The sequence below is a fragment of the Propithecus coquereli genome, unplaced genomic scaffold, assembly GCF_000956105.1.
Source record: "Propithecus coquereli isolate 6110/MARCELLA unplaced genomic scaffold, Pcoq_1.0 Scaffold944, whole genome shotgun sequence".
NCBI lineage: Eukaryota > Metazoa > Chordata > Mammalia > Primates > Indriidae > Propithecus > Propithecus coquereli.
This window is the reverse complement of record NW_012155774.1, coordinates 143,411-153,265: the sequence shown is the minus strand read 5'-3', so window position 1 is coordinate 153,265 and position 9,855 is coordinate 143,411. Positions and strand designations below refer to the sequence as shown.

The 9,855-nt window shown below is 55.8% G+C and overlaps 1 protein-coding gene across 2 annotated transcripts in view; it reads right to left on the bottom strand.

The window, feature by feature from the left end:
- Nucleotides 1-395: 395 nt before the first annotated feature.
- The window catches only part of CSRP1 (cysteine and glycine-rich protein 1), a 21,452-nt gene continuing 11,992 nt past the window's right edge, over nt 396-9,855 (bottom strand). The window contains exons 3-6 of one of the 2 annotated variants that reach the window (XM_012664964.1): nt 5,829-5,997; nt 4,741-4,870; nt 2,036-2,129; nt 396-1,607 (exon numbers count right to left, since the gene is read on the bottom strand). In XM_012664964.1, the coding sequence (XP_012520418.1) occupies nt 1,531-1,607; nt 2,036-2,129; nt 4,741-4,870; nt 5,829-5,997 (470 nt within the window). In that variant the 3' untranslated portion in view covers nt 396-1,530. The other variant, XM_012664965.1, reaches the window with a different exon arrangement.

The window sequence follows — 9,855 nt, the reverse complement described above, 5'->3', positions numbered from 1 at the left end:
AGCGAGCTTTCTGGATTTGACACGCAAGTTCCTCTGGCTGAGTTTCCCTCTCTCGCTGGGGCTTTCCAAGCTGGGAGAAGTTCTGAGCACAATTTGGGGGTCTGGCTGAGCCCCTCAAAGTCCAAAGCCCACATGTTTCCCATGCCCAGACGTGGGGGAGGAGGCCAGACAGGGCTAGGCAGTGGCATTTGGTTGGTCAGGTCACTTTGGGCAGTGTGTTCAGTTAGAATCGATACTGAAAAGTAACCGGTCCTTGAGAAGCAGCAGGAACGAACCCACTTTGACTCATTTCCAGCCGGCCTCCTGCTAATTTCACTGTCCCATCAAGTTCCCTCCTGGCCCGGGGGAGAGGCAGTGCTCCTCAGACAGGAATGCAGGAACGGACACCGAAGTTTTGGTCTAAACAGCTTTATTGACCAGATGAGAAATCAGCTTGAATATGGCCCGTGCCTGTCACCGGTTCAGTCACCAGCCCCCGCCCCCTCCCCCACTGCTCCTGACTTGGGCCCTGGAAGGGACGGAGTGATGGAGTGATGTGGCCAGAGAAGGGTCCCTGGAGAAGAGTGGAGTGGAGGGGGCAGGGTGTTGGGTTGGAGGGAAGGTCCCGAGGACTGGGGACAGAGGGAAAGGTGTCTGGATGAAGACTGAGGCTGTCGGCCTCCCTCCACATCTGAGGACCAAGCAGGCGTGGCAAGAACAGCCCTGAGCGGTGCTGGGACAGGCAGGAGCTCCCAACCGCAGCCTCAGGACCCAGGGGCAGGCCCAGAGCTAACTCCCCGGAGGTTTGGGCCACTGATACATGTGAATGTGTCCTGGGGGTGTTTCACTGGGATCCTCCCCCTGCAAGCCTGTTTGAGGAGGTCAGACAACATTCTGACTTTGGGGTCCTCAGACCTGGGTTGTTCCCCTCCAACTCCAAGTGGGGGGACGCCAGTGGCACGAAGATGCACAGGCAGGTGGCCTAGAGAAGCGGGGCCTCCTACAGTCCTGCCTGCATCCTCTCTGCCTCCCACAGCGACTCCCCAAGCTGACACTCTTTTTCTGGAGGGATACCAAGAAGCCCACCCTCTTTCTCACAGAGGAGAATGTCTGGGATCCAATAAACCCCAGCCTTCCTCCGCCCCATCTGGTCCCACTGCCTTCCCCCTCCAGGCCTGTTGCTGCTGCTCCCGTGTCTCCATGATGGGGGCCCAGGCGTCCTGGCCAGCTGATGACAGACACTCAGCCCAACAGGCTGGGGAACGGAGGGCTGCGGGGTGAGGTGTGGGAGCCAGGGGGGCAGCCTGGGCTCACCCGGATCAAAACCATGCCATCTCCTACTGGGGATGCCAGGAAGGGGGAGCCCCTTAGTAGGTGGGACCTCCGGCAGATGCCCAAACCAAAGGGAGCCAGACGACCAAATTTAAGTCATTAGTGGATGCGTGGCAGGGCTGAGAGAGAGAAGGCATCCTAGAGGCCTCCAAGGCTGCTGGGAAGGGAATGGCGATGAAAAGCGCAGGAGTGGGCAGAGTGTGGCGGGCGCTGGTGGCCTCACTCGGAGTGGACCAAGGCCCCAGCTCCTTGCCCAAAGCCAAAGCCTTTGGGCCCGAAGTTTTTAGCATAGCATCCTGCAGAGAGAGGAGAGAGGTGAGAGCCTGCTCCCCTGCCCCAGCCACACCGGCCACCCTCCCACTGGAGATGCCCCACCCCGAGTGCCTGGCCAGACCTCTGGCGAAGAAAGTCCACCGGTGCCCCTCACCTCTGCAGCACCCCCAGCCCCAGCAGTGAGGAGGCTCCAGCTGTAAGAGCTTCGTGCTGGCAGTTAGCAGGCCAGGTTCTAGCCCCATGCCTGCCCCGATTTGCCACATGCCTCTGGCCAAGTCGCTTTCTCTCTCTGGGCTTGTTTCCTCATTTGTAAAATGAAGGAGTCACACTAGATGCTCTGGCTCTCGGGTCCCAAGGCCAGGAATTGGCTTACATTCAGCAAAGCCATGACTTCTTAGGGCCCCTGCCCCCCTGGGCCCCATGAGCCTCATTCGTAAGTGAAAGCACCCACCTTTGCAGTAAATCTCGCCATCCTTGTCCGCCAGGGTGGTTGACTCAAGGCCTTTGCCACACTTGGCACATCGGAAGCAGGACTTATGCCAGGACTAGGTGGGGAAGGAAACAGGTGACTGCCAGGTGACTAGGGTTCCCTCCCCGCCAGCGCCACTCCCCTTGATATAACCATGAAGGAAGGGCCAAGGCACTTCCAAAGTCTGCTCAGCTGGTACCGCAGACAGGACATGGCCTGTGGTGCCGGCCGTGGAGGGAGCAGGCCAGGGACCACACTTCACACCATCTTTGATGTGGTGTTGCAATGGCTCGGTGGTTAGTGTCACCAGCTATGCCACAAAAGGCAGCCGAGGGGGTGGGATTACTGCCAAGGTAGCTGTTCCCATAGGCGGGCCCAGACGAGCCTTCTCCTGCCCGTGGGTTAGTGGTGTGAGCAAGGGCTCTGGACTCTTCCTGGTACTGCTACTTACTAGTCGCCCAGCCTCCATGCTTTCTCAGGTGGGAGGCCCGCCTACCTTGCAGAATGGATGTCAGGACCAGGTATTAAACGCATAAGGCCCAGCCTCAGAGCGGGCGTGTGTAGTGGGGGTTCTCCTGAACCAACCGGGCCTCTGAAATTCTAGAACTGGGTGTTTCATTTGCCCAAAGGCCATCACCTCTCTGGCAGTGGGTATCTCTCTCACTAGGTAGCCGTGAGCATGAAACGATGTCACCAGTGTAAAGTGCCTGGCATGGGGCCTGGCACAGGGGAGGCTCTGAGTCAACGTTTTCCAGTGTCACTCTGGAAGGAGAAAGGGTCTATGAAATGCATTTATCCTGGCAGGAAAAGGCCTGAGGAGTGTGGTTTCTCTGGAGGCCACAGAAGGCCCCACAGAAGGTTCAAAGAGGCACCCCAAGGCAACACAGGGCAAGCCTCCCAGGGACACGTGGGGCCCAGGTTTGTACACGACGACGGGACCTTTCACAGACAGACTCCTCGGCAGCCAGCTCCCATCGGCAACAGCTGACATGTAGACAGCTCTGCTAAACCCGGGAAAAGCGAGAGGCAGACAGCAGTCAGACAGGAAAAAACAAGGCCTTTTAAGGGCAAAGAGATTCCCTCAGCACAGCCGCCTGGTGTCCGGGCTAGAGGATAAGAAAGGAAACTGGATCCCCTCGGATTTCCTGGCTGCCTGAGCTCACACGGTGGCCCCTCCTCCTGTGCCCAAGAGACAGTGGTGGGGTCCAGAGTGTTGAGCTGGGGGGCCCTGGGTCTCGACCCTGCCCTTAGCACCAGGTTCACCCTCGACAGTCACCCAGCCTTTGTCGCCTCCTCTGCAAAGCAGGGGCTGCCACCCCAAGCTCTGCAGGCTGGAGAAGGGCTGAATCCCAGCTAGACCACAACCGCATTTCCTAGGCCACCGCCCCTTTTAAATAAGCCCAATCCCTTTACTCACTCATATGGCACTTAAAAGTACTCCCGGCTTCTCGATATTTCTTTCTTGGCACGGGCAATGGAGGTGACAGCTTTGCCTACCTTTTCCATTTGAATGCAAAACTCTCTTATCCTACTCCTTAGTACAGCCTTAACTTTACCTGATACCCTGTCTAAATAACAGAAGTAGTGATTCTTAAGTATTTTTTATAATTTTCTGTTCTCATGGCGAGACAGAGAAAAAAGAACCCAACTTAATAATAATATCAATGTCCCTTGTTTTCATCCTTTAATCAACAGCAATCTTCATTCTGACCTCACAGCAACCCCGCAAAGCAAACAACAATAACAATAACAATAGCTGGCCCGTACTGGCACGTACCGGGCGCTACACTGTGCACCACACAGGCATTGTCTCGTTCAATCTTCAGACTCCCTCGTTTCTCAGGGACCGTCATTTGCTCCACCATCCAGGCCCACTGGATGCAGAACTGAGGCTCAGGCTAAATTTGCCCGAGGTCAAACAACTAGTAAACGGCAAAACTAAGATTCAGACCAGCGTTCGTCTAGGGTCCAAGCTCTTCATCACCGTGCTGGGATGAACAATTCCTGCCCATTTTCCAGCTGTGGAGATGGGTTCAAAGGGTTGAATGGCCCCAAGTAGAGTTAACAGTAGTAGTAGTAAGAGCAAAAAGAACAAGGGCTTCCGAGTCAGACAAACCTGGGCTTGATCCTGGCCTAGCCCCTTCCTAGCTAGCAGATCTGGGCAACTCATTTAATCCAGCTCTATTGGGAGTCTATATCCCATGAAACAGAATGTATATTTTTGGGTAGTTCTTAACATTTTGGAGATCACAAATCCTTTTGGAAATCTGATGAAAGCTATGGATCATCTTCCCAGAAAGAGATATGATCCCACAGAACCCTGTGTATAATTTCAGGGGATTTGTGGATCCTTTGAAACCCACCCATGCACCCTTAGACTCTGCGGTCCCCAACACTAGAGATACAGGTTGATCCTTGCAACTCCCTATGAACCGACCATGGGCAATCTCTCGACGCTGGGGATGCTGCTGTTCGTGGGTGACATGAGCTCCTTGGAGACAGGAAGGCACAGGTGCAAACAACCCACAGGGGCAATGGCTTACTCCTTCTCTACAAGGGAAGGGGTTAAAGCCCAGCACTCAGGCTGCCCTGAGCAGAGCTAGGGTCAAACTTGCAAAGTTCTGGAATCCACATGTCAGGAAGTTGTCTCCCTCCCCTCTCCCCATCATGCCCAGCAGCCGCCTTACCTTCCCAGCACCGATCACCTTCTCCGCAGCGTAGACTGCCTGGGTGCATCGGGGACAGCGCTCGGAGCCGCCAATCTTCTGGGCAAACTTGGAGGCATTGGGGTTGGTGGTGGGCCTGTGGCCAGGGGCCCTGCACGGAGAAGGTGAGATGACTTAGACTGAGAAATACGGCTGGGGCTGGCGCTGCGAGGGCGTGAGCCTACCTTCTTCTCATGCCAGGGCAAGGAGCAGCTCTCTCTACCCGAGTTACAAAGGTTAGGGCCGCCAGGGCCTCCAGGGTCATCTCCCATTTTACAGCTGGACAAACCAAGGCTCAGCACAATGTTATCTCCACTGAAACATCATACTTCCCTCAGTCACCGCATTTAAACGCTGGAATCATTTGACACCTCATTTGCTAAGAATCGCCCTCCTCTGCCCCTCATTCCTGTAGCTGGTCTATTACACATTCCTTCCAGGAGAAATCTGCTGACAAATCATTCCCACTGGGGCAATGACCTTGGCTGAAACTTGATAACTCAGCCGTCATTTCCGTCCATCCCCTAGGGCCGAGGAGTTGGCCAGGCTGATCACCAATAGCCACTGTTTACCGCAGGTCAGTGGCCGGGGGTGCCATGGGGTGGGGATCAGGGGACTCAGTGACACCCTGTGGCATTTCCAAGGGAAATGACTTCCCCATAGCAGGGGTGAGAGGTAGCAGGGCTGCGAGCCAGGCTGGTGTGGCCACTGTGCTGCCCTGGTCTGGCTCAGACACTCCCTAGCTGTGGGGCCCGGGCAGGCCACTGAGCCTGCGCTGGATTTTCTCCTCTGTAAAAAGAGGAAATTGGACGAAGTAATTCTGAGGGCCCCCGCAGCTCTGAACTGTATGCAAATGCAGGATGCGCTCAGTGCAGAGAGGAGCCTGTTTCAGTACCGCCGGAACCCCAGCTCCCCCAGCAGCCTGATGCATAGGGGGTACTCTGTGACTACCTTTTAGATAAATGGCTTTCTGAGCCCTCCACTGCTTAACCAAAAGTGGTTGAAAACGTGTCCGATATGGGAGCAGGGGGTGAGAAAGTAAGAAACGGGGCGGAGGGGTCTTTACTCACTCCTCGTGTTTGATGCCCAGCGACTCCCCCTTGTCGGTGCTCAGCGTGCCTGCACCCTGCCCGTAGCCGTAGCCTTTTGGCCCATACTTCTTGCCGTAGCAGGATTTGCAGTAGATCTCCTCACCGTGCACGGCCACGGTGGTGCTGTCCAGGTTCTTCTTGCAGACCACTGCAGAGGGAAGCAGGTACGGTGCGTTGAAGCTGGGGTGGGCTGCTGGCGCACTGCAAGCCCCCTGCAGCAGCAGCTCTCTGGGCACTTAGCATACAGAGTCCGCGATCTTTCAGAAACAGTCCAGAAATGGAGGCAGGTAGGGTGGCCGATGGGCTGGAGGACAGAGGGATGGCAGCTGCATGTCGGACTCCAGAATGCTGGCCAAGCAACCTCTAGGAATCCGTGTGTGTCTCCCTCAGTCCTCTGCAGCCCTGTACTTCCTCGGGCTGCAGTGCACCCCAAGTTCAGAAGCAACAGCCTAGGCTAACCCTAAGCCACGGGACACCTGTTGAGGTTCTTTGCCCTTGACAGAGACCATGTACCCCAACAGGAGAATCAAGAGAGGAAGGAAGAAGGACAGGGTTGTCCTGCCTCCGACACTGGAATCCAGAAGAGACGATCTGTGCATGCTGGGGAGGTGAGGCGGAGAGATGCAGGTAAAGGGAGACACCCAAAAGAAAAGTTTAACATTTACTAGATGTCACACATGATGGGCTTCGACATGAGATGCAGGTCATGCTAATCACAAATGGATTTGAAGTTTCTAATCTCAGAAATCATTTTGCCACAGGAAGAAATAGGGTAGACACTGGGAGGAATTTCCTGACTCCCGGAGTAAGAGGGACTGGAATGGGATGAGCTAGAGGCCTGTGGGCCTCATACACCTTCGGGTTAATCGCAGAGGGGAGCTGTGCCCGGCTATCCGGAGAAAAACAGTTGAGAGCCTGGGATCGTGGAGAGTTCGACTGCCCAGAATCAAATCCCAGCTCTCTCCCTTTCCAGCTGTGTGATCTCGGGCAAATTATTTTGCCTTTCCAGCCTTTGTCCTCGTTTGTAAATGCAGATAATAATGTCTGCCCCAGAAGGCGGTTGTAAGAATCAAATAAGATCTTACAGGTGAACTACTTAGCGCAATACCCTGCACACAATAGGTCCACAATAAATGTTGGCTACTCTAATTAGTACTGTATAAAGTTAGTATCACTGGGAGACAAGGGAGGGGAGGGACAGGCCCAGGCCTCAAGAGATCACTCCTTCTAACTCCCAAATACTCCTCTCTACTTCACCTGTCTCTTTAGGTCTCATCCGGTAGCCCTAATTTGGTTCTGTGCTATTCTATGATATTGGAGTTCAATGCGCCCTATTAGACTGCATCTCAAACACGTCCTTCGAAAGAGAGAAACCTAGGGAAGCCACTGGAGAAGCCACGCCTCTTATCTCCCTCACAGACGGCTCTCAGCTCAGCTCCTTGCCACTGCCATTCTCTTGCCTTTAAAGGGTCCAGGCCTCTGCCAGCTTCCCTCTCACCCTGAGCCCCAGGTTGGAGACTTCGGACTAAATAAGGACCCTCTTGTCCTGCCCTGGAGATCTCCATCTCATTCCAGCACTCTGGGCTGCCCAAATATGGAACTTCCCACCACGTCCCATGGGGCTTGGCTCCCGGGAAGAAGGGAGAGGGAACAACAGGCCAAGGGCTCTGACATTCCCTTCTAGGGTGGGAAGTCAGGAATAGGCCTGGAATTGTTTCCTTGTACGACCTGAAATGAACTGGGAATTCCAAGACCAGGGGCAAGGCAGAAAGTGGAGATGAGAGGGGCTGGAGGAACAGACGTCTCTTTTGACTGGTTTCTCCAGCAGGAGACCCAGGAACGGAGCCCAGAGGAGACATCAGGGCCTACAAGTTGAAGCTTCCATGTGGCTCCCCTGCTGAAGAGCTCCCTGCTGCCTTCTGCTCTGCCTCGGCCTCCTGTTCCCCAGAGGCCCAGTCCTCCCACGCTGGCCCTCTGCCCCTCCACCCAAGTGATGTAGCTGGGGACCCTCAACTCGCTCGTAAGGCCCACCAAAGACTCAGTCAAGGGCAATTTTGAAAGAAGGCCTGAATAAATTTCTACCAAATCATGGTAAGCCAAAAAAAGACTGGATTCGTTATCGCATTTGTTGGGAAAATCTACTTCCAGATGTCCCCTGTCCTGGTGGGGCCTCGTGATGCTGTTTGGAAATACAGAGAAGAGGCTGCCCCAGGGGAGAGGTCAGAGCCCCCTCGCCCCACCTGAAAGTGAAGAGTGATCCTCTCTGCTTCTAGAAGGAAAACCGAGACCCACAGAAAAGCTCAAGCACACACAATTGGCCGCAAGCAGGGCCAGGCCAGAACCAGCCGGACTTCCAGACCTGGTTGCTCTCCGCCAGCCCATGGCTCCTCTCCGCCAGCCCATGGCTCCTCTCGAGTAGGCTGAGCACGTGGGGTGGGAGGGCGAAAACCCACAGGAAGCCTCGGCCTGGAAACACTGTGTCAGGGGCGTGCGGGGCTCCCGTGAGCTTCCCCTGTGCTAGGGGATCCTGGGAAGCGGCCCAGGGCCAACCCTCCAGCCCTGTCCTGTCAGCCTCCACCACAGGGTTAGGACGGAGCCGCTCTTCTTTTCCACAGGCTGGCTGCTCAACCCTGACCTGCCCGAGGAGGGAGCTGGTTGCAGCTCAGAGGTGGACACACAGCCTCAGGACAGGTTCCCAGCCTCAGAGCTGAGCTCTCCTACCAGCCTCTGACCCACTGGCTGCTAATGGGAACTGGCAGCCCCACTGAGACCATGGGAGTGCACTGCAGGCCTGCCCACTCCCTGCTCCCGGGTCAAAGGCCATGCCAGGGTGCAGGTGGTTCTCCCCTGACTATGCCTAGTACATTGTCCTGTCTTCCTCATGCCCATCCAGACCTTCGGGGAAGGGGCACTAGGTAGAATCCAGGCCAAGGACCCACATGGTCAGAAGAACTTTTGGGGACCCACCCAGGCCCAGCCAACAAGGGAAATGGCCCTTACTGTCCCCAGGCCCAGACCCTGCTAGCTGCTTTCCCTTAGGAGGAAAAGTCCTTTGGTGCTGTGGGTGGCCCTGAATTCAAGCTGGGTATTTACCACCCACTGCACTGAAAAAGAGAAACAATGCTCCCTCCGCTCATAAACAAACCTTTGCCAAGAAGCCACCATGTGGCAGGCCCTGTTCTAGGCACTAGAAATAAGCAAGGTGTGGATACCTCAGACTGCTGGGACGCGTGCGGTGCTAAGGGGCCCACTTGGAGCTCTGACACCCAGGAACTGCACTGGCCCTGAGACCCCAGAGAGAGCGAGACTGTTCCCCATGGCGTTATTACATAACACCCTCCCGGCCCTGCTCCCCAGCCTGACTCTCTGCACAGCCTGCCCCAGGCCCCGCTCCTTCCTTCCTATGCCACCCCCTGCATTCCTGACTTCCCTGACCAGTGACTCCTCCTCCCCGCTAAGCAGGACTGCAGGCCGGGCTCTCACCACAGCTGGCCCCTTTCAGGCGATGGTTAAGCAACATTTGACAGCAGAGAGAGGCCCTTAGGACCTCAGCAGCCTGGACCTTCTTCCCAGCCAGTGCCAAGTCCTCTCTTTTGCCTTGTGAAAACATAAACGGCTTGAAAATTTTTAAGTGCAGTGAACTGCTGATAACAAGACGCTGCAATTTCCGGCCTCCATTGCAGGCTGGAAGCCAAGAAAGCTCCGGCAAACCCTGTTTACTCTCCTTCACCAGACTCAGTGCTGGGGCTGTCTCTCTGGCTGGGCTGGGCGGCGGTGGGGCCTGCTGCCCTGTGCTGGGTGGCTTCAGGCCGGGCTGCCCAGCAACAGGTAGAGACACGGGGAACACGCAGTGAACAGGTGGGCCGTGGCTCATCTGGGTCCTACTCCGGAGCACAAGTCACCTGGGACAAAGGAAGCTCAGATCTCCCGACTTGGCTTCCTGCGATGCGGGATGGACAGGACCTGCTCTCCAGGTGGGCTGGGGCTTCAGCCCCAGGGAGGTCTT